The sequence below is a fragment of the Polyodon spathula genome, chromosome 10 (assembly GCF_017654505.1).
Source record: "Polyodon spathula isolate WHYD16114869_AA chromosome 10, ASM1765450v1, whole genome shotgun sequence".
In the NCBI taxonomy this organism is placed as follows: domain Eukaryota; kingdom Metazoa; phylum Chordata; class Actinopteri; order Acipenseriformes; family Polyodontidae; genus Polyodon; species Polyodon spathula.
The window spans coordinates 45,977,679-46,002,729 of NC_054543.1; the positions used below are offsets into that span (position 1 = coordinate 45,977,679).

Below are 25,051 nucleotides of genomic sequence, written 5' to 3' on the forward strand. Positions count from 1 at the left end.
AAAGTGTACAGTAAATGGTTTAAAAGTGGACCAACAACTACATATCGAAGTATAGTGCTGCAGCGGAACTGCCAACCTCCTCCTCGCACGAAAAATAAACAGTTGAGCCAGAGGAAAGATGTGAATCATGTATAGTAAACACGGTACCCAGTCAGTCACCTTTATGTGATTTTTATGATCCAGCTACTTGGCCTGACTTTTGTACCAAAGAGTTGAAATCATGAAACAATCCTGTGCAGCTAAATAAACTGATGTGGAATTCCCCCAAAATCACTCATGATTTGTACTCATTTTTGGAACAAAACTTCAATTACATTTATTTTAGGTTGAGGTTTTTGATGCAAACTATTTGTTTGCCCTCAAAGAACAACTAGCACTGGTTACAACTCGTATTCCCTAACTATAGCCACTATAGCCTAACAAGCTGATTCAATTAACCGCCCTCTGTAAATATTGAAATTAATATATAAATACCAGTTGCAGAAGAAACAATGCCCACAAAGTGTTGGTCTTTAGACTTCTGCGGCAATATCACAAAGACGGCCAAGTGGGCGGCGTCAGAACCAGGAAAAGGAATGAAATACACAAAACACAGGACGGATGAAATGAAATGATGAAGACGCCTGTTGGCGCCGGTTTAATACAAAATAAAAGGTTTAAACAAACACGAAAACACAGGACACGGCACTCTACGCCAAAATAAATACACAAACAAAAACAGACTAAACTTAACAAAACGGAGCACGGATAGACACTGACAAACACGGTGAGCAGATACTTTCTCCTCTTATTATTACTACTATACTTATTTCCTCCGTCTCCAATCCCGTTCTCCGCTCACCGAACACCCAACCGCCAGTATGTGACAACGTGCATCTATATATACTATTGTGCTGGGATTCAATTACCAATTAATTATTCACTTGAATCCCAGCACGTGAATTAATAAAGTGCAATTCCCCGTGCTCGTGTTACACAGACCCGTTTATATCCCGTGTACCAATGTCTATACACCAACATTTAAACACACCACACGCAACACATAACAGATAATATACACAGGGGCGGGCACTTTGTTACAGGCACATGTGAACATTTGCATGCAAACTTCTTTTAATGCTGTCACATTTTGCAGCCAAGGAATTTTAAGCTTTTCCAGATGGATCCCGCATGGCAAGCTTAGGTACTTTCAATTAGGCAGACAGGATTAATAGGAAGAAAATCAAATCACACATTTCAAAGAGCTACGTTAACTGGTCTCTCAGCCACTTCAGAGGTAAACGTGACACCTTATGAGATACTCAATCATCCCTCTCAGAGAGGACAGTGTTCATAAAGGCCAGTCTTGAGTTTCTCTGAATTTATTAGGTTAGCATCAGACACCTCTGGTCTGAAGCCTGGATCCCATATATAGTATAATCCACCCACAAGGAGTACTGTTGATACTTAATGGGTCAGCGGTGTAAATGCGCTTAGCTCCTGGTGTGATTGATATCGATCAAGTGCTGTCAGGGATGGATTGCTGCAACAATTGAAAACTATAGTGGAGATAAATGTGCAGAGCCCCATACAGAATAGTAGAGGATCCCCCATTTTCCAGCGCATGACCAAGTCAATGAGTCTGTCTCTTATGAATCTGCAGTATGTAAATCTTTCAGTAGTAGATTCATACCAAACCAGTTCCCACTGAGACACTGTCAAGAGAGGAAAAAACATGAACTAGTGGGAATCAATCCGTAAAGGGTAATGGCACATTTGAATTATGTAGCTAGTCTTGGTGTTAGAAATAGATCATGACTGGAGTTAGTAAATGACATTTGTGTTTTGGTTAAAACCCAGAGCTTATTGAACAAGCACAAAACAGTATATTGTATATTTAATTGAAAATGTGCTTAGGGTTCTGTTATGTGACTCTGCAAGCTTAAAGCGTTCTGACTGCCAGCAACAACACGTCACCGAGGAAATTATGTTTTACAATACTTGTTGCACAGAAGCAGGCAAACCAAGACGCACAGATTGCCAACACTATTGGCACTGGCGCTACTTGAATTGGAGATTGTGGCCACTAGATATGTTGCAGTAATGCTATGACTCCTTCAAAAGGTTTTCTTCTTTTTACAGATCTGCTTCTTACTTTCTGCCAACTCTGTCTGGTGTGCAGTGTTGAAAATGTGTGTGGGTTACACATCACCAATGATAAAACATCACGCACCACTGATCACTAAAGATGACCCTTCTTTAATACTCTGTTAGTGCGTAAACATGGAATACAATCATTGAATAACAGATGACAATGCCACTAACCCTGCTATAAAACAATAGCTCCAGGGTGTGAAACCTCTCTCACCCTTACAAATTGCTATTTGCTCCAAACTGATAAGCAGATATGCTCACACTATAAAACAGGCACTCCTTTGTTAATGATGTGCCGTGTCAGTTTTATTAGAGGAAACTGTAAAGTGAGTATAGTCTTTTATGTAGTATCTTCTGACTTAATCTTAATTTAAGGAAAAAGGAAAGAGGAAGAACATCAGAAGTATGACAAATTACAGAAGTGAAGGGGGCATCAAGAATGCAAAAAAAGGAAAGGAAAGAGCAGAGAGGAAATCAGAAGGAAGAAATTATCTAAGAGCAGTCTGGGTACAGTGCAACAGACCTTGAAACAGGTTGAGAGGGGAAGTCTTTGTAAATGCACTTGCCACACATTTAAAATAAATGCACAGTGCTAATTGCGCATTCCCATTGATATACTGTACTATGAATTATCATGCTTATACTAAGATATACTGTGGTTTACTGTCTTTATAATACCAGGGAATTACCCAGGCAGAACTATTAGCGAACCAGATACCAGTTATGGCAACACCATAGATCTGGAACCAATATTGCACAGTGGTTCACTGCAATGGATTACCAGTTGGCAGTGGTAGATACCAAAGTGATACCATCCACTATGGTATTGTAAAATATGAAAATCTTACCACTGTGGTACCACCAATAGCTTGCACCATGGTAGATCATTTGGCAAGGGAATACACTAAAAGAATACTCTAAACCAAACAGTTGCCCTAACCATACGTATACCTGTAAAGAAAAGAATCATCATGCAGATTTTATGGCACCCTGCTGTTCTCAATAACCTAAAAGGGGGTGGGTTTTTTCAGAGGATGTTGTGGACTAGCAGATGACTAACATCCCCATTCATTAATCCCAAAACTAACAAACTAAACAAAACTATATAAGGATTTGTTTATCGGTTTGATCATTTTTTGTTACCATTTTTCCACTTTTCACAGTGCACACGAATAGCTTGCAGTAATATCACTTTAATCTCTTTCTAGTATTTAGAGATTTCCCCCTCTTAGCAGTGGAATGAGTTCATTGGTGGAATCTAGGGCAGAGGTGCACTTTGTTACATATGATGTATATTGTAAGAAAAAAAAAAGCATATTCACTGCAAGGACGTTTGTGTTCAGCACAGTTGTTTACAGCTATATTCAGTAGACTGGCTTTGCCTCAGCAAGGTTGTCCTTAAGATTATTAAACCTGCATCATAAAGGGTTGTCTAACTAGAGAGAAGAGTGGAGAATAAAAAGCTGTGTAAAATTAGAAAGGCGAAGGGGGAGGTTTATGTTATAGGGTAGGGTGAGATAGTCTAACAGCTGATCTGTATTTGATACTACTATATCACATTTCACCCTGGCTGTGAACATCTCTTGAAAACATTTTAATCTCTACCGAGCCTGTAAGCGTGGTAAGTGTTAATATATGTTTGCAAGGAACAATAATCTTATATACAGATTCAAAACCGTGCAACTGCGCTTCCAACTGGCTTTGATTTTACATCCATTTGTTGACCTTTTTTGGCAGCAAATAAAATACTTTTTTCTTTTATCCTAACCCAATGAATTTGTCACTTTAGAGAAAGTACAACAACAAGACCGTTGAAACTGGGCTAATCTATCACAATTAGTGAGCTGGCTCTCATATAACGACATATTTTTGAGCATATGCGTGTCAGGGAAGAGGGATCAGGCACTCTGGCACAATGCATGTACTGTTTAATAGCTGGCATTACCAAGTAACCCCTGAACAACATCTGAAAGGTATTTATTTGTTATGCAGTTTATACTAACAAAGTAACAAAGATCCAGGTTGTGCACAGTGATTTGAATATATACATACATGATATATATATATATATATATATATATATATATATATATATATATATATATATATATATATATATGTTATATTATGACCAAACTGTATTGTTCTGGAGACATCGTTCGCACGTACTACGATGTACAAATATACCTTTGTGTACAACAAACAGTGGGTCGAATTAAACGAATACTATTATATAAATACACAGATTTACAGAGGGAAAATGTACAGAAACTATCTGTCACAATATCTTCCAAGAGATAGAGTTAGGCAACTATGTCAAATTGTAATGTAGAACCTGTAAAACATTTTAGGTCAGATATAATTAGAATCAGACTGACACGTAAGGACCAACCACTGCTGGTCTGTAAGTAAACGCAATGTACTTATGTTGTGTTGTCTTACTGTTACAGCAATTCTAGAACTAGTTGGTTGATAAAAAAAAAAAGCATATTGCAAAATTCAGCGATACAATTTCGCTGTTCAGAGAGCAGTTTGAAAGCATGCATTTTTTACAACAGCTGTAACTACAGATGGCTTTGATTAATACTGGGTGTTAGTTTTATTAGGATTTGCAGACACCCCTCCCTGCTGTGGTTGCAACACTGAACAGCTTCACTCTGCATGCCTGATACTTACCAGTATTTTCAAGTTACTGTTTGATACAACTCCAGCTTTTGTTTTACATTCATTGCATCTGGTTAAAGAGACTTATGGGTTGTGTGTGTGTATTTGTAAGTTTTTCTAAGCACCTGCATGACTGTAGTACAGTCAGGGTTTTTTGACACTCGAACTGTCAGAAACAGATTGATGGATATAGCATATAAAGATAAGGCTATCACTGCTGTGCAGTAAAATGCCCACTGCATATAAAGACAGTTTCAGCACGTGCCCCTACCTTGTGGTTTGGGGAGATCACAATCAAAATATAATATATCAAGAGAAGCACGGTCCTCTTCACAAAAATTTTGGAGCTTGACTTGTTCATGCAGGCCCTGGGCTTTGCGTCTTAGTTAAGGCAATAAATACCAAGATTGTCAGGATATATACCATATGGTATGTATTGTATATACTGTATGTAATGCTCAAATTATGGGGCTATTATGAGATCATAAGCTTATTTGATTTCTAATTATTATTATTTATTTTTTAGTTTATAATTTACCAGTGCTCAGTTACTCCCTTTGGACGAATAAAAGAACAAGCAAAGAAATGTTTTTAAACATCTATTGACAGATAGAAGTCTATATGCATTTTTACAAGCGGTCAAAGAGAGCTTGTCCAATAATTCAATGTTGATCCCTGTCGCGGCTCTCTGGTGGAGCGGTCTATGCTAAGGAAAGCTGGTGTGATTGAAATAACGAACTCCAAGATCAGTCGCTCTTTAATGGTCTGTGAATAATAAAGTTTACAGTTATTTTTAAAGGAGTTCTGCTCTGTTTCATTTTGTATTATTACTGTGACAGACAGAGCTCAGTCCAGCACGAGGAATGCTTAGTCTCTCTTCTCTGCCTGTGGTCTTGCATCAGTGATCACCGTCGTCATTCCTCACCACCCACCCCCCATTTCAAAAACAGGGCTCCTATAAAATTAATGAGAAACTTACATTCGAGTTAAGAATGAGGACTTTCTGTCTAATATGGAGGAGGCGAGGCATGCTGTTTGTTCAGTCACAACTTGTGCTAGCACTTTATGTCCTCGTAAAAAGTTACTGCTGTATCACTAAGTACATCTGTAACAGAGTGTAGTTAGAGGGCTGTCAATGCCATTTAAATACTGTTAAACATATTCTTCATTCTGAGGGGTTCAGTTACTGTAATATTGAGATTTTGTTTTATGCAGTGTTCATTATTGCTTTGTCTATCTGGTTTCCATCGTGTTTGTGGTTTCTGTCATTGTCTCTTGTTCCTGGTTGTGACAGGGATGGCTGATGTGGTGACATCAGGCAAGAATGCAGGAACAAAAACAAATGCAGTAAAAAAAGGCACGGCGTGCTCTGATTATTTAAACAAAAATAAAAAGAATATTTAAACACAATACACACTTGCTCACAGAGCAAAATAAATGTTTTAAACAAACCAACCCTCGAACACAAAACATCAAACACACAGGTCAGGTTGTGCAGATCGCTTTCACCGATCCTGTGTTTGTTTTTCTTCTCCTTTTTCTCCTTGCTCCCTCTCTCTTTCACTCCTCCCAACATCGACCCGAGTGCAGAGAGCTGCAGGCTTTTATGCAGGTGACCATCTCCCGATTAACGACAAATTAATCACTTAATTAATTTGGGATGTGTGTGTGTGTGTGTGTGTGTGTGTGTGTGTGTGTGTGTGTGTGTGTGTTTGTAAAAGTATAGCAAACCCACATTGGTCATTCACAAGCAGTGCTTAAACTACATCAGCCGTAGAACAATCTTTTTTTTTTTTTTTTTTTTTTTTTTAAATATGGGGAAAACAAATGAGCTGTTTCCTGTCAAATTGATTTTAATGTTGACAGAAGTAATAAAATAAAATAAAATAATCAGCAACATTTCTTTTGATGAAGTGTTTAACTCTGTATGCGCATATTTCAAACGGTTTATGACTTAACAGTGAAATCTGTGGAAAGTTAGATACCTGTTAGATAATTTTTTTTTCTTGTTCAAGCAGTTATGAAAATAATGAAAGACAATATGTAAATAAGGACGAGGTGTCTCTTCAAGCTCAACGTTGACAACTCATCCAGCCATTTAAATGTAGTGAATGGCATTAAATAGCAGGTCTTGCTGATGGGGGTTACTCTGGCAGTAAGTAAAGTCTGCATCTGCACTTCCCTGGACCTTAGTGAATTGTAAAAGAAGCGCGGTTCTCGTGAATGCAGGTTTGCATACGAGTTGGACATTATCCTCCTGGCAAAAACCAAAAGGAATCCGCTTTGACATTCCTAATGAATTCCAGGTCCCTTCTCTTATCTAGCATGCTAACAATAATCTGACTAGTATGTCTTGCAAGGCACTGTATCTTGGTATATAAATATGTGTGTGTGTGTGTGTGTGTGTGTGTGTGTGTGTGTGTGTGTGTGTGTGTGTGTGTGTGTGTGTGTGTGTGTATGTGTGTGTGTGTGTATGTGTGTGTGTGGGCACGTATTACTATCAATGTGCGGACAAAATTTGAGAAAACCCTGTGTGGAATATTGTCTAACTGGAGTTAGAAATAATAAATAAAATTATAGTGAGAGTTAATGAGTTTATGACAAGTCAATTTGTGTGTGTGTGTGTTTTTGTGTGTCTGTGTTTGTGTTTGTGTGTGTGCATGTGTGTGTGCCCACCATAAATATAGTCTATGATTAGAATATGTAATGTATATAATAAGAAAGCCCCTGAGAATGTTGCAACTATACTCAAAGAGACACAAATATAGAAAGATCTTTAAGTCTTGTCTACTGTTTGTAACTACTGTCCTTGAGCTAGGAAAATGTGAAGAGGCTCTTTAATGTTTTCCTGAGGATCCTGTAATGTACACCTGTAATGAGTGGATTGATGTGAAATTAAACAAGCTTGGTGGTTTTAAGACTTTGCTTGCAGGGCTGGCCTGTAATTAGCCAGTAAGCTGAGATGTCAATTGCACCCTGGAATGAAAACGTAGAATAGGCAATTATCTATAAAATAAAATAAAAATTAAAAAATGAAAATACACAAAAGACATTTCAATTCTGCTCTGTAGATAGTCTCTTTGGCACAGGACGAAAAATGTAGTGCAGGTGTACTCAAATGTATGGTGGTCTGAGGTGGCAACAGCAACATACACACACTGACAAACATCATTCACGGGGTTAAAAACAACTCAAATAATGTGCCACAGAATACTGAACAGCTCCTACCTGATTGACGGAAACAACCTACAATATTGTTGATCATTCTTTTGTGTATTTTGGTATTGTGTTTTAAAATTTAAAAACTCATTATTTAAATTTAAAACACATTATTTATCAAAAGCAATACTAAGCACCTTCTGTTGCTCTTCTGTTGATGCCAAATAAAATAATCTATTTAAAATCAGATTTTAAAAAAAGGAAATGTGCTGAAATGTGGAGTCTTTCTATCAGCACTTTGAAGTAAAATTCATGCCTAGATTTGCTATTTGCAAGCTACATTTTTGAGAGAAGTACTAGAATTGAATGTTATTATGCTACTTTACTATATTACAAGAAACACACAATGGTTAGAATGGTTTTTGACAGCAGAAAGTGAATGTGTGAAAACCACACCATGGATCAACCACGTGGTCACATAGTGCTTCCCAAGCTCTTCACAAACTGCCCTGCTTGAAACTGGGGAGATATTTGTATGATATGTAAGAGGAATTAAGTTCATTAATACTGTTTCAGTATTAAAACATCTGGAAATAGTAGCTAATTAAAATCATATCCACAAATCATTTCATCACATTAATAGCAAGAAAACTTGTTCAATATTAATAGAATGTATTATTCCCTCAGAATAGAAACAGTAACATTTGGTAGCTATCTGGCAAATATACCATTGCATGGGTTAGTGTACTTGACTTTCCTTTAAAAAAAAACAGCTTGAGGCCAAAGAGGGTGAAAGCCTTAATCTACCATTACATGTGAAGGTTTCTTGACATCTTCAGAATCCAGGCTGAGATCGTGCTGAATGATAAGAGCTGAGCAGGACTCAGATAGCACTGCTCCAGGCCTTGGGCACTCTGCAGCATTGCTGTGACATTTAAAACTGACACCATCCTTCAATTGCATTGCAGTTTATACCAAAATAGGGTTTGTCACATCCATCTTATTGTTTACCCTTCTATGCTCTCTGCAGCATTAGAAATCTGGATGTGTAGATCCCAAGTTTACTAACAATCCATAACTGTTGCTTCAGGCTCTCCTTATTCCACAAACAATGTTTGCCATTAATGCCAGTCTGTGAGGGCCCTGTTTAATCTTGAATCATGGGATTTGAACATAATCAGGGTTCTGTTGCTTAAACAAAGACTTCAAATATTTCACTGTTAATTCCAAGAGAAAACAAAGGCATAAATCCTATTGTTTCTTTTAATGCATGCCATCTGAAACTATAACCTTTGCTTTCAAAATGAATTCCCTGGAATGTGCAGCCAAGCAGCATTTCTATTTAAAGTATGTGTGTGTGTGTGTGTGTGTGTGTGTGTGTGTGTGTGTGTGTGTGTGTGTGTGTGTGTGTGTGTGTGTGTGTGTGTGTGTGTGTGTGTGTGTGTGTGTGTGTGTGCGTGTGTGTGTGTGTGTGTGTGTGTGGAATGGTTTGTGCCAAGATAATCTGTGCCAGAAGACCATGAAGTAGCTGAGCATGGGTTCAAGACATTATACGGGGGTATGCTTGTGATTCGTAACACAGTGGAGTAGGGTTTTAAATACCACATGTCGCAAATTAAAATAACGCTTAACAATAAGAATAATTAGCAATTGACATGCATTTTAAGGTTTGCTTGCACAGAACAACATATTTAGGTTTTTAGGCCTTCCAATTAACTGTTTAACAGTACTGCTGGCAACACATTTTAATGGTTCATAATGTATTAAATCAATGCACTCCAATATTGTAAGGCAACCGGAAATATGTATACAGTAAACCTTGATCCTGTAAAAGTAAATATTATGAATCAAAAATCTGGGAAACACAGATGAATTACTTTGCATACATAAAATATTTATTTTTAAAAATGCGTGTGTAAAAGGCAAATACAACATATTGATTATTGAAAGGTTTCTTCAATAAGCTTTTGCAATAAGCAGCTGTTTGTTGTTTGGGACAATAGTTCTAGTGACTGACACACACACAGTCCAGAATCCTTAATAATATTACATGGGGAATTCGGTACAGTTTGAAGTTGGCATTTCAAGATTTTACTGAATAATAATGATAACGGACTTTGTACAGAACAAATAGCTGAACCACTATTCTGACCAACAGAAGTGCCTTCATTAATACATTAATTCAAGCACAATGACGCCAGGTCAGGCAAAAAGAGCTCTGTTCGGATTCCGTACTGTACTGTAGATACTGTACCAGAGCCAGTCTGCCACACTGTCCAGAACGTTACATTTGGAGAGATGGCCATAGAAGGTAAATGTACAAAATGTTCTCCCTACAATCCATGACAAGGAAACCTAGCTTGTCACCATTCTCTTAACACCACCACTACAGGCACTCTACACTAACTTGTATTAATTAGAGTTGTAAGAAATCTGTAATTGTATATATCTTCATCCCCAAACTGAAAGTAAACTGACTGAAAAACTTAAGAATAAATGGGTTTGTATTTTTTCTATAATAAAAATGAAGTGGAAAACATGTATGTGTATCTTCTTTCAACACCAGTGCTGGTAAAAATCACTGCTTATAACAGAAGCCATACAGATGTGCTGAAACTTTAAACTGGTTAAACTGAAACAAGCCTCAAACACGAATCTCAAAGGAAGAAAAAAAAGCAAAGCAAAAAAACATCAGTGTAACAAAAAGACACTTTATAGTCAACAGATTAGAAAAATATAGTACTATTAACAGCAGTTTTACTATGTCAAATAAACAGTTTGTACAGAACATTAGAACAAAAAAAGTATACTGCAGGAAGTAGTGCTGCATACTGCATTTGCATAATTATAAGTGACTATAATCTGAACTTGGGTTATAGAAGGTATGGTAGCAAAGATGTTATTCTCCTAGCCATTACAGAGCAAGAAGCACAAAGAAAAGACTCTTCATTTTAAGTAACACTGTATATTGCCTCAAATCTACTGCACAACAAGGGCAATTACAATTTAGAAGAAAAGCAAATACAAAACAAAACAAAAAATACACTTGGAAAAGGTTTCTGCCATAGGAAGAATATAAATAGCTATATATATATATATATATATATATATATATATATATATATATATAAGAAAAATCATTCTTTTTAGATTATGAATAATACTTTAAATTTATTATAAGGTCTGTTCCTATTAAATATACACTAAGAAACATTCAAATAAAATAGAGAACATGATTTTATCTGTGTCCTAAAACTGTGAACATTTTATTTTAAAAAATAAAGTCTGTTTTGGGAACTATACTTTGCCTTGGCTTGATGGAAAGTTTTCTTTTATAGATTAAATTGCATTTTTTTTTAATGGAGCATGATCAATAAGCTACTGATCTATCAGCTTACAGTGATATTCTTAACTCTAATTCTGCTCTTCCCCATTTGTGCGATACCAAGAGCTGTTACTGTAAATATAAACTATGAGAACTTAACGCTGATTGCTTGCTTCTTTGTCCCCGATGTAATCAGGAATGCTAACGTCCAGCAAATGTCAGTTACTTAGCATTCAGAATTTCTATTAATACTTATATTACAAAACAAAACAAAACACAACATATTTACATTTGGTCCTCATATCTTTTACAGTGTTTCTTTACAGGGTACCACAATTATGCATCACTGATCATCATAAAGCTTCTGCTTATTAAAATTGAACAAAAGTGATCACGTTCAACCAAGAAAAAAAATATATATAGCACACTGAATAGATATGTTTTGTGACTTTCCAAAGCTACTGTGCTCAATGTCTTTCCAGAGTGGACAATGGATCTCACAATGGTTGGTTGTTCTCCACTGCCGAGTACTCTGTCTCAGATACCTTGGAGGCATCGATGAGCTTGGCCAGGCCAGTTTTGGTGGAGTACTTGAAGATAAAAGCCTTCATGAGGTCATACCTGTAGTTCTTGTTGATGAAGTTATAGATAACAGGGTTGACGCAGCAGTGAATGAGTGAGAAGCACTGAGTGAAGTGCAAGGCCACATACAAGAAGTTCTCCAGTTCGCAGCTGAAGGGTAGCACGTTGAGGAGGGACAAGGCATCTATCAGAAGCACGGCATGATAGGGCAGCCAGCAGACCAAGAAGACCACGATGTAGGTAAAGATGATTTTGCGACTGATCCTCCTTTCTTGGTCACTGGACGAAGAAATGACCCTGGCCAGGAGGATGTAGAAGACAGCAATGACGGGGAACGGGATGGCAAAGCCCAAGACAATGAAGCTGAGTTGGATCCCTACCATCCACTCCCTGAAACTGTGCCCTGGATAAGCTGGACGGCAGGAGGTTTCCTCACTGATTGGGTTGGTACCTGTTTTGAGATAGTAGGTATCAGGGATGGAGGCTGCCAAGGCGAGTAGCCACACGAAGATACAGATAAGCCGACGGACCACTTTCTTCTTGCGGCTGTTGGAGTCCCCGAAGAGGACCACAGAGATGTAACGGTCGACGCTCATGCAGGTGAGGAAGAAGATGCTCCCAAAGAGGTTGACACTAAAGATCAGATGGGTGATCTTGCACATCACCTCGCCAAAGGGCCAGTGGCCATGCTGGATCAGGGAGACCACCCATATGGGGAGGGTGGCTACAACGCAGAGGTCGGCGATGGCCAGGTTCAGGATGTACAAGTGCGTCTCATAGCGGTTCCTTTCAGCACGCAGGTTCACCCACACCACCACAGAGTTGGCCACCAGGCCAATAATGAAGATGAAGATGTAGAACAGGGTTAGGCTGTACAGGACTGCACTCTTGTTGAAGCTTTGAGGGCACACCAGCGTCTCTATGAAGTTGTGCTCCACGCTGTTGCTGAAAGAATTATCTACTCCTTGTTCCGTTAAATTCATCTCGTCCAAGTAATCCAGGATCTCAGTTATATCAATGGCACTCATTTTGAGTTATCTTCTAGATTGACACTAATCTGAAAAGGGAAACAATAAGAGACATTAAAACACTGTTCTGCATTTACAGTATGCTCCAATTCGGGGGAGTCAAGCTGCCAATTAACACTAATTTGGACTTGGGCTTACCTAAAATACCATTAGGAAGTCCAAATTTCTTGTGTTTTATACTTGATTATCACTGTGCTATAGTAAGAAAATACTGTATAAAGTGCAGCTCTCTGACTTCTGCTGGGACAGTTACCTTGACCCTACACTGCGATCTGCACTGAATATTTAACATTTTTTCTTTAAAAAAATGTCTTGAGTATCCATTTCCTTGGCAGCACAGTACCGTTGTTGTCTTTTAAATTTGAGAAATGAAAATAACCAATAACCAGGAAATGTCATTGCCAGGAATCATTCGAAGCCAATGCACACTGTCCTGAACATCTGAGTTCAATCTGCAAAGGAAACAAACTAAAGGGAGACATTCCTGCAGCTCTCTCATGCCCCAGGATGTGCTGGTCTAGTCCACCAGTTCAGTTTACTATTCATCGGCTTGACTTTTTTCTTTGGTAATGCAACTCCTTTTAAATCTACCATCCAAAGCCCTGCTGCAGTGGATCTACATGAAGGTCATTGATAAAAGTACAACAATTCAGCCAATATAACAGCTCCTTAACAGACTACAGCCATCTGTTATGAAAAGTCACCGATGAGTCACGTAATGAGTGTACAAAAGCCATTCACACCCTGATTAAAAAAAAATAGTACATACATTCTAATGAGAAAATATATTTCTGCAAAATAATATCAAAAAGTCACATTTTTTTGTTCAATGCAATAGTTTCTAGTGCGACCTCAGCAGACACCCACGCTCCTGTCCCTCAGACATGCATGGTTAAACTCTATATTAAATTGCAGCGTCAAAGCCTGGATTATTTCAAAGACCATCTTAATGTGGCTTTTGTGAGATGTGTCATGAAATGATAGTACTTTAATGCTATTTTAATACATACTCCACATACTGTATGTAGCAGCTGTTACTGCATCAATATTTAAACACCTGATCATTAGATTTATGGCAGTAAAAGGAATTTGTAATTATGGCATTGCTATCAATCAGATAACAAAAACCATGATTAACATATCCAAACCCATCAGTTATCTTTGTCACAGATATGTATTTGAGTTATCTGAAAATTCTCTGTAAAGATAGAGGTACCATAATATATTATATGTTATAACTACTGTTTAAATGTTTGCCTACCATATTACTGAGTTTCTTTTTTTAGTGCCCTCTGTGTACAACAGCACAACAGCCGGTATCAACGGCATGCTCCCCAAGAATATCAAAGTGTACCTTGATCAAAAGGTTATCAAAGGTTGTCTCTATCTGGAAACAGGAGTAGGGATTGACAATGGTTAAATCAAATCAAATAAATTGACTCATTATCTTCCTAAGGCTTGGGATATCTCTAAGAAATAATAATGACATCTAAAATGCAAGCCCTGAAGCTAAATCCTTTTGTTATGGAACTTTTTTCCTGCTCTGATATTCTCTCAATTACATATATTAATCAGCACGTAACATTGTAGTTTAAACAGTTGTATGACGACAAGGCACCACAAAGTCTACTTTCCATAACTAAAAAAGTAACCTGCTGATTAATTAAAAAACAAAACTCCCTGTAAATCAGATTTTTTTATAGTTTTGAGACCCGGCTGCCCTTCACCTAATCCCTTCCTCATCCAAAACTTCACCAAGGCACAAATTACTGCCAGACATCACCTTTCTCCCTAAACCTTTCTCCTCTGAACGGAGTAAACCTGACATGTTTATAACACTGCACTGTAAAACAAACACAAGCAACTTGCCATATGTGGGAAATGTGTGTGTGTGTGAGGGTGGGGGGGGGAGTGGGCCATGGTACTGTAGATTCAGCTATTCTGTACCATGCTACCATATCTCTGCTGTACATTCCCTAGTCTCCATTGTCCAGGGCAGACGCAATGTTGATAGGGTGTAGTATAGAACAAGGAGAAGTCAGTCTTTGTAGGAGCCTGCAGTAACCAAACACTCTCAAACAGCTAGCCACTGGTGATTTACAAGTAACCGGGATGATCATTCGGTTAGGTTTCAATAACCTAAAGTACCTAACACTGCATCTACCTTTTAAACGGCTAATTACATCTACTTAAAGTATTTAAGCGCATCTCAGATAGCAGCCTGACATGTATTGTGTGTGGCCGTATTCACTGTGCTCCTACATAAGAGCTGGATCACAACTAAATCAAACGAACCCAAAGCACTTTTAAACTATATGCAAAACAAAAGCGCGTTTCACAATACAGAGTGGTTTCGATGTAATTTACATAATGCAACTCAAACCTCCTTCTCTGCCAAGTCGCATATTCCTCCTCTATAGGGTTTGTCCTTTAAAGACAACTGTACAGAACCTCTCTCTTGTACATTTGCAGAAAGAGGTGTGACATATACTGGTTACTTTTAAAAGCCTGTGCTATTTAGATGTATCACTATTCACAGAATTCTATAGGGATTTTGTGTACAAACGACTAACCACATTTTACCAGCAAGGTCCTACTCAATGTCCATCTCACACAAGTAATAGTAAGTTAAAAATAATATGTACAGCCGTTTTTTTGTTTTGTTTTGTTTTGTTTTAAGATGCATTATCCAACAACAACACACGGGATATGGTACAGCAGTTATTTAAAGGCGTTTACTAAAGTATATAACTACGCCGATGTTCCTATGTAATGTCATGGAATATCACTGCCTACCAAACGATACAGTAAAGTATTGAGAATGGCACCTAGAAAACAGAAAACGCCTGCTTGTGTAAAGCGAATGAATTGTTACCATACACCAGTAAACCGTGGTTAACGTCACAGTGCAGAGATCAACCTAATATATTAAATAATATAGCCTATATTAAAGCATATTAAAAATAGCACGTAGGTAATGTTCTTGTGTGTGTGTGCGTGCGTTGTTTAATTGCAGCAAAGCTTAAATATGTATTAATATAATCATACTTTCCGTATCATTTACTTGCAATTGTGTCCAACTCACGCTCTTTATAAAATGACTCACATTGTGTTCATTGGAATGTGTAGTTTGTTTCCACGAGTGCTGTCATTGCCTTTTCCTCGTTCTAACGCCAGCCTGTTTAAGTCCCAAACCTTTGTTTTGATCACACTGTACAGTAAACTCAATTAAAACACAGCTTGCACTAAATTGCAGATTTATGGCCGTCAAAGAAAAAGACCTTTTAGTGAGTAAAACGAGACACCCCTCAGGATAAAAATGCACTTCAGAAGTTACTGGCAACCAGTCACCAGCTGCGGTGGCGATGGAGTGGCTTAATTTTTAATGACTGCTCTAGAAATCACAGTGTCAGGAACCACGGTAATAAGCACCAGACTCAAACAATTAAAATACACTGCTTTCTCTTTCCTCAGTCTCAGTCACAATCTTCTCCCTTCCGTCCAGACAAACTAACTCACTGTAACGTAGTTCTTCAGATTCAACTGTAAGATTATTCTCCTGTTACAGGTATACATATATACATTAATTCAGTATTTACCAGTGACAGACAGTTGTCTTAAAAATGCTGAGTAGTTCATAATACCAATACATAAATGCAAACGTGTAATTAAAAATAAATGATTCTTACCTTGCCTTTTCATCTGGTTTAATCCGTCGTCGAAATTCGAGAGTTATTATTATTATTATTATTATTATTATTATTATTATTATATTATTATTATTATTATTATTATTATTAAAAAGTTGTGGGCACGTAAAACAGTGGTCTCTATATAAATTATTATTCACGTGATATTTCAATGTCTTTTGCCTCTCTTGCGATATCTGTGCGCTCCGTGCTATGCATACACACTGACTTTTTCAACCGCATGCACTTGTTAATATACAAGAAAGAGAAACGCCTACTGAGGCAGGTCTAAGGAGGCAGTACTTGGCTTGCAACAAACATGTCAGAACACACAAGATCAAACTACTTGGCGTGCAGAACAATCTGGTTGCAGGTCACTCCAGAAAACCCACAGTTATTAAAATGCTGACCCTTTCACTTTGTTCCTCCGACAAAACGCGATATATAGATATATATAATATATATATATATATGATATATCTATATATATATACATATATATATATACATATATATATATATATATATATATATATATATATATATATATAATATAATATATATTATATATATATATATATACACGCACGTGAGAATAAAAGCAATTATAAACTGTTCTTTTCTAAGATTTGGAGTTCTTGATTTTTAGTTCTTCATGGTTTTAAAGTTTCTGTTTTGGTTGTTTTTGTTTTTTTTTTCTACACCATGGACATTTTTCTTTCAGCCTTATAAACTAACCACAAACTGCTTATTCCAAAATCTAAAATAAAATGGCATTAAAACACAGCTTAATCAAATGACAACACAGTCAGAGATAGCAGATTATAATGAGTCTGACACTAGCTCCTGTGGGGCAGTTTTACTCACGGGCACAAGCTCTGTGATCAAATGTCTAATGGCAAAGATATTGACGCTTAAGAGATGCTGTGCAAACTACTTTACTTGTATCTACTGATATGTTAGATATACAAAATCAATTTCCTAGGGACAAAATAATGCATTGGCATTTTTAGTAGATTCATGATGCTTTCTCAAATGCACAATTGGGACATTTTTTTCCTGCTTTTTTCACTACAGTGGTGCTCAGTAAAAAAGATAAAGAATTGTTTCTAGCTGAAGCTGGCTGTAGTCTAGATTCATACCGTCCCAAACAAAAAGCGGTTAAGAAAATGTCAACATAATTCCAGGTAAGTGACGGTAATAGAGCTGACTGTCAATCTGTTCTGCACTGACCAGCTCAAATGTAACAATACCGTATGCAAAAGCCGACATTTACAAAAAAAAAACTATCATGAAAACTGTAGGGTATTTATTGATGCCTATTTGGATTGGAATGAATGAGGCTTCTCTAAATTATAGCTTTTTCAGGGACATTTTCTCTCCCTGCAATTTTAGTCACTTTCAGTAAGAAGACTGGATTACTTAATGTGGGAAAAAATCTCTACAGACAAGACATGTTATTAAAAATACCAATGCACCCTTTTTTCACAAGAAATGTTATATCAGATTGCACATTCTGGCACACAGCCAGACAGCACCAGTACTGTGAAATCATGCATGGGTGTGTATCGATATATGCTTGAAAACTAATAAGCAAAGAAAGTCTGGTGACATAGTCTGACAGGCATGAGAAAGAACATGCCTGCTGAACCTGTAGAGAGGCTATGACTGGCAAGAATTGATACATATCAGACAATTGATATATAGTCTATATCACAGCAGTGTTGCTGTCAGTGAGTATATTTGATATATAGTCTATACCACAGCAGTGTTGCTGTCAGTGAGTATATTTGATATAAAGACTATACCACAGCAGTGTTGCTGTCAGTGAGTATATTTGATATAAAGACTATACCACAGCAGTGTTGCTGTCAGTGAGTATATTTGATATATAGTCTATACCACAGCAGTGTTGCTGTCAGTGAGTATATTTGATATAAAGACTATACCACAGCAGTGTTGCTGTCAGTGAGTATATTTGATATAAAGACTATACCACAGCAGTGTTGCTGTCAGTGAGTATTTTTGATATACAGTCTATACCACAGCAGTGTTGCTGTCAGTGAGTATATTTGATATATAGTCTATACCACAGCAGTGTTGCTGTCAGTGAGTATATTTGATATAAAGACTATATCACAGCAGTGTTGCTGTCAGTGAGTATAAGGAAAACCTCTAAAATAAATTTGGGGGAAATGAAAAGTTCATGCTAATAAAGAGACAGTGAATACATATTTATTAACTTTTTCCTAACTTTGCAGAGAGATTGCCTGTGGATAAGTAATTACACTGTCTCAGTGTCCTATCCTGCAAATACATTAACATTGGCATAGATAAACATATAAGTTTTATATTTGTGTTATATTGTTGGTCTGCATTTTTGAGTGGAGTTAACGTCATGAAACTTCACTAGACTGGTGTTGGTCTCTTTAATACTAGTATAAATTAGTTACATACTGTAGTTAAGAAAAAAAGTCAGCATCAGTTTCTGCATCAAAACATCAAGAGAAAGGACGCCAACATTCCTCCTTGTCAGTGGATTGCTAGTGCCACTGTCTGCCACCAGGGGTCTCCCGTATTAACAATGACTTGTTTAGGGTTGATGCCTTTAATAAGTCTTAAAATTGCCCTGTTATTTGTTCATTTGAAGATATTGATGTAGGACAGATCCCCTGGTATTCAGCGTCTCGTTTACAGGGACTGGGGAATTGAAGCCTTGCTTTTGAGAATTAGCTAACCATTAATTTACAAAAGCCTCCATACTGTCCCACAAACACTACTTATTACACAATCTGATTTTCTATGTAGGTCTTGCATCCAAGTATTGAGCAGAATCAACATTGCTTAACTTCTTGATCAAGGATGCATGGGGGCAGATTGCTAATGGCCAGGGTCAAGAATATATGCATACATTTTTTCTCACTAATAACGTGTTCATTTAATTCATATACATATCACTACCTTATTGTTTTCCACCAGTTAAATACATTGCTATTAGGAATGCAAAATTGATGAATTTGATTAAAAAAACAAAATAAATGTTTCTGATTACACCAAAATGCAATCGAAAGGGTGTACAGGAATGTTGGAGTCTAGGATAAAAGATCTATGACAATGCAAGGCAGTTTGACAGAGAAACAGATAGATGGATGCAGAACGAGAGCCCACATTTTGAATAAGGACCTTAATAACAGAGGGGGGGTGGCCTGGGGGACGGCTGGGTGTGAATTAACAATGGTTTATCATTATGATTTGCACATGTGCTCCATGTTTATTGAGAGGAAATGAATAGTTCAGCATTACACCAGCTGGTAGACTGGCCCTGCAGATGATCAACACTTCTAATGAAGCTGAGAAGACACCTTGCAAATTATTGTATCATTGAAGTCAAGACTGCTCTACAAGCATGTGCTGTAGCCCTCTCTATTGCTTGTAACTGTTTGCCATTTCAAACCAATTCTGTGTGATTAGCCATCCTTCATGTATTGATTTCTAGACTCATGGTGGTTTTCAGATATTGTCTAGAGGCAAAGACAAACACACGCTGTCCTCCGAAGTGTGTGCCATCAGCCGACCACTTCTTTTCACAGTGCAGACTCACCATGTAGCCAGCTAGTGCACACTGAGTCGAGGACACAATGACACCCTGGCTGACCTAATGCCCCCCACCCCACCCCCCCGGCTTATTTTTTTTGTAGGCTTCATCTATGTGCTCCGAACAGGTCAAATTGATTGCATATCGATATACATTGCTGCCACCTTCTTTGTATCCTGCTTGCTGGTATTGCAATGCAATATGTTGGTAGAGGTTCATGTTGTTCAGGGCAGGATTCAGGTGCACTACCCTTATGAAAGTTTACAACAGCGTTTATACAGTTTTACCATGCTTTTACCATGGTTATATTATGCATTTCATATAGATTACCCTGGTTTTGCCATGTTTAATAATATGCTTTACCATGCCTTGTTATTCTTTACAATGCTTGCCTGTTCTTTACCATGCTTTCATTGTGCTTCATTACACTTTGCTGTGCTTTTACTATGGGAAATGTTTAAAGGTACTGGGGGTTTGTGGGAAAGATTTGGAACATCTGCACACACCAGGCTGCTTCTAATTATGATCCAAATATTGTGCTGCTTAGAAAAACAAAAGTTGGCATGCTCTAGGATCCCTCTGTTTTTATTTGCCCATATGGATGCATCCTGTAAGAATAAACACAAATATTTCAAACGACACGCAGGCATTGTCCTAATGATGGTGTTCACCTGCCTCCAAGTTTCTCAGCTGTGCTTCTATATTTAAGAGAATAGTAAAGCATCTTGCTGATTTTGGACCGAGTCCAATGCTGCATTGTTATTTAAGTTTATCAGAGGCTGTGTCGGTAGAATGAGCTGATGAGAGCACCTGTTATTATACTACAGTGCTTCCCCTTTCTAATGCTTTAGTGAGGAGCCATAGTTACAAGACTGTGCTATTTGTGTTCTGCCTTAACGAATATAGAAGTGCTACTTTACTGGTATTATGGGGCAAATGGGAGCCAAGAGAATGCTGCCTTATAATCGATATAAAAAGACCCTTATAAAGTGGTAGCGCTGTACTGACTATACCCCCATAGCCACAAATTTAACCCCTTAACAGCTTACAATGTTTGGAACATTTGTATGCCCAGAATCAAATTATAACACCTCCTGCATTGACACAATATGTACCATTTTTAATATAGATTAATGTTAGAATGCATTCATTCTGGTTGTTTATAAAAGGACCTTTATGCAATATCAGGCCCAGATATTTTTCCTGATGCAAGCATATATTTCGTAGAAGAAAAGGTGATTAAGAACTATACAAACTAATCTGCCACTTTGATTTTAAACAATGTATTATTTGTTTTAGAGGCATTGTTTTTCCAATGATAAGATTCTTGACAGACCAGAATTTTGCCGATAAAAACCAAAGCTTTCACGGCCCATGAGGCCAAACACTTGATTGAAACCTTTTTCTCTTTACCCACAGTTTTGTTGATATGCACCCTTTTGGGCTGTGTGGGCAGAAATGGCCTCCCACGGCTCCAGTGGTAGTTAAAGTTGAGCGAGCACAGACTCCATCTCTGTGGAACTATCAGCCAGAGACAAGGACCGGCACAGAGAGGCCTTGCACATTGACAGAACAGTGTTCTCATCTGACATAGGCATGTTGCAGTAACGGAAGTAAGGGCTGCTTTTAAAGTCATTTAAAATTAAAACACTCAGTCATTGTGCATTTGTAAAACGAAGCGAAGCAAACAAGGAGAAACACTGAGCGGTGTTTTGCAGATCTGTCTTCTCCAGTGTTGTTATAAATACACATTGCTTGACAAATGTTTAGTATAAAATGCTAGCAAACCCTGAAAACATTTTTGCAAAAGCAACAGTAATAAGCCACAGTAATAAATTCAGTTCTTTTGGTGACTGGTTAATCCAGGTCTAATCTATGTCTGTTTGAGAATCCAAATATAGATTGAGCCTTCACGACCATGGGAATCTCTAGCATCCTGACCTAGCAAAATTCTCACCAAATAAAATAATAATACATTATTGTTACACAGAGAGAAGAGGTTTCTATTGTCCTTTACATATCAGGAACCTGCAAATGGATTTCACATAAAACACACTTGTTTCTTACAGCTATTGCCAATTATTTTTATTATTTTTTGTGTGCTTTAATTGGGAAAGCTCTATCATGCCAAAAGCCTTGAAATGCACACCATCGCTGTGAAACAGGGAGCAGCAGGTGCTGGAACAATAAAACTGCATCTCCTGCACATCTGGGGAAAACAACAGGTCAAAACCATACAGGGGGAGGAAATCCACAAAACATCCTGCGTCAACATCTGATAACCAGCATTTCCTTCATAAACTTTCCCACATTATAGTGGGGGGTGGGGGGTGGTACAATCACACGCACATTAGATTTCATATTGCATCCTCTGGTACAGTGACTTCTCAGAATCACACCTCAGTTTACTGTTATTTTCTGAATAAAGTGATCTAGACTGTTTAATATAAATACATGCATAATATAATAAAAAAGTATATATATATATATATATATATATATATATATATATATATATATATATATATATATATTACAGTGCCTATAGGAAGTATTCACCCCCCTTGGACGTTTTCACAGTTTGTTGTGTTACAATCTCATTGTTGCCCATTCTTCTTGGCAAAATTGTTCAAGCTCTGTTGGATGGGGATTGTTGGTGGACAGCAATTTTCAATTCTTACCACAGACTCTCAATCAGATTCAAGTCCAAGCTTTGACTGGGCCACTCTAGGACATTCACTTTCTTGTTTTTAAGCCACTCCAGCGTCGCTTTGGCTGTGTGCTTGGGGTCATTGTCCTGCTGAAAGGTGAATCTCCGTCCCAGTCTTAGGTCTTTTTCAGACTGAAGCAGGTTTTCCTCAAGTATTTGCCTGTATTTAGCTCCATTAATTTTGCCCTCTATCTTGACAAGCTTCCCAGTCCCTGCTGATGAAAAGCATCCCCATAGCATGATGCTGCCACCACCATGCTTTACAGTAGGGATGGTGTTACCTGGGTGATGTGCTGTGTTGGGTTTGTGCCAGACATAACGCTTTGCATTTAGGCCAAATAGTTCAATTTTTGTTTCATCGGCCACAGAATCTTTTGCCACATCTTTTCAGAGTCTCCCACATGCCTTTTGCAAATTCCAAGTAGGATTTTACATGGGCTTTTTTCAGAAATGACTTCCTTCTTGCCACTCTTCCATACAGGCCAGATTTGTGGAGTAGCTCAGCTATTGTTGACACATGGACAGTTTCTCCCATCTCAGCCATGGAACGCTGGAGCTCTTTCAGAGTTGTTATTGGCCTCTTGGTGGCTTCTCAGACCAATGCCCTTCTTACCCGGCTGCTCAGTTTGGGAGGACGGCCTGCTCTAAGCAGATTCTGGGTGGTGCCGTATACCTTCCACTTCTTAATGATCATCTTGACTGTGCTCCAAGGGATATTCAATGCCTTTGAAATCTTTTTCTACCTCTCCCCTGATCTGTGCCTTTCCACAACTTTATCCCTGAGTTATTTCGAAAGCTCCTTGGTCTTCATTGCAGTATCTTTGCTTTGAATGCACTACCCAACTGTGGGACCTTACAGAGACAGGTGTATTTAATCTGAAATCATGTGACCAACTTACACTGCACACAGATGGACTCCATTTAACTTATTGTGTGGATTCTGAAGGCAACTGGTTGCACCTGAGCTTATTTAGGAGTGTCACAGCAAAGGGGGTGAACACTTATCTAATAACGTGAAAGTGTGGAGTAGGTTGTGAAAATCAAAAGGAAAAATCCAATTTAAATGCATCAAGATTTCAGGTTGTAACACAACAAACTGTGAAAATGTCCAAGGGGGGTGAAAACTTCCTATAGGCAAGTTGATTTGAACCCACTCAAGGTTAGGGTCCAGTAAGTACACTGGTGTCAAAGCTTCAGCCTGTATATGATGTTAAAGATAGATAGATAGATAGATAGATAGATAGATAGATAGATAGATAGATAGATAGATAGATAGATAGATAGAAACAAATAGCAATCATGTGTGTAAACTATGAGCTGTGTGGGTTGGGAGAAATAGTTGCAGAAGTATTTAACCTTGTGGAAGCTGCTGCCTTTTGTTTATGTCTGCAACTCATTTCTGTAGTTGCTTCTTTTTGTAAAACAAAGATCTTTAAAGTGAACCTGCAAACACACAGTGTTGTAATACAATACTGCTTTGGAATCAAATGTCAGAATGCCTTCTGGTCCCACATCATAACACTGAACAAGATGGCCTTCACTTTACATTCAGTTACTTTGTATTTCATAAGGGCAGGTCATAAAACAATGTAAGCAATGTCAAGTGACCTTCAGAGTGACTCTCCATCAAGTCAGTCTACACCTCCTTGTTCAGTAACACAAACAGTTTCATCTACAGTAAGCTAGATTTTAGCATTGTGTTGCTGTATTGTCCAGCAGTAATCACTGATTCAGCAATAAGTGTAACATACAATGTGTATATATATATGTGTGTGTGTGTGTGTGTGTGTGTGTGTGTGTGTGTATATATATATGTGTGTGTGTGTGTGTATATATATATATATATATATGTGTGTGTGTGTGTGTGTGTGTGTGTGTGTGTGTGTGTGTGTGTGTGTGTATATATATATATATATGTGTGTGTGTGTATATATATATATATATATATATATATATATATATATATATGTGTGTGTATATATATATATATATATATATATATATATATATATATATATATATATATATGTGTGTGTGTGTGTGTGTGTATATATATATATATATATATATATATATATATATATATATATATATATATATATATAATATATATATCTATATACCAATCTACTACAGGCTGCTGTGGTTAGATAGGTAAGGTAAGAG

At 37.5% G+C, this 25,051-nt stretch overlaps 1 protein-coding gene across 1 annotated transcript; it reads right to left on the reverse strand.

Annotated features, from left to right (window-relative positions):
- Positions 1-11,143: 11,143 nt before the first annotated feature.
- On the reverse strand, positions 11,144-16,800 carry LOC121322442 (atypical chemokine receptor 3-like). Its single transcript, XM_041262417.1, has 2 exons — positions 16,581-16,800; positions 11,144-12,920 (listed from the first exon to the last, which is right to left on the reverse strand). The coding sequence occupies exon 2, from the start codon at positions 12,889-12,891 to the stop codon at positions 11,779-11,781; it is 1,113 nt and encodes a 370-aa protein (XP_041118351.1). The 5' UTR covers positions 12,892-12,920; positions 16,581-16,800; the 3' UTR covers positions 11,144-11,778.
- Positions 16,801-25,051: the final 8,251 nt, after the last annotated feature.

Excerpts from the sequence above, each read along its gene's own strand:
- LOC121322442 (XM_041262417.1), bottom strand. The coding sequence starts at position 12,891 with ATGAGTGCCATTGATATAACTGAGATCCTGGATTACTTGGACGAGATG.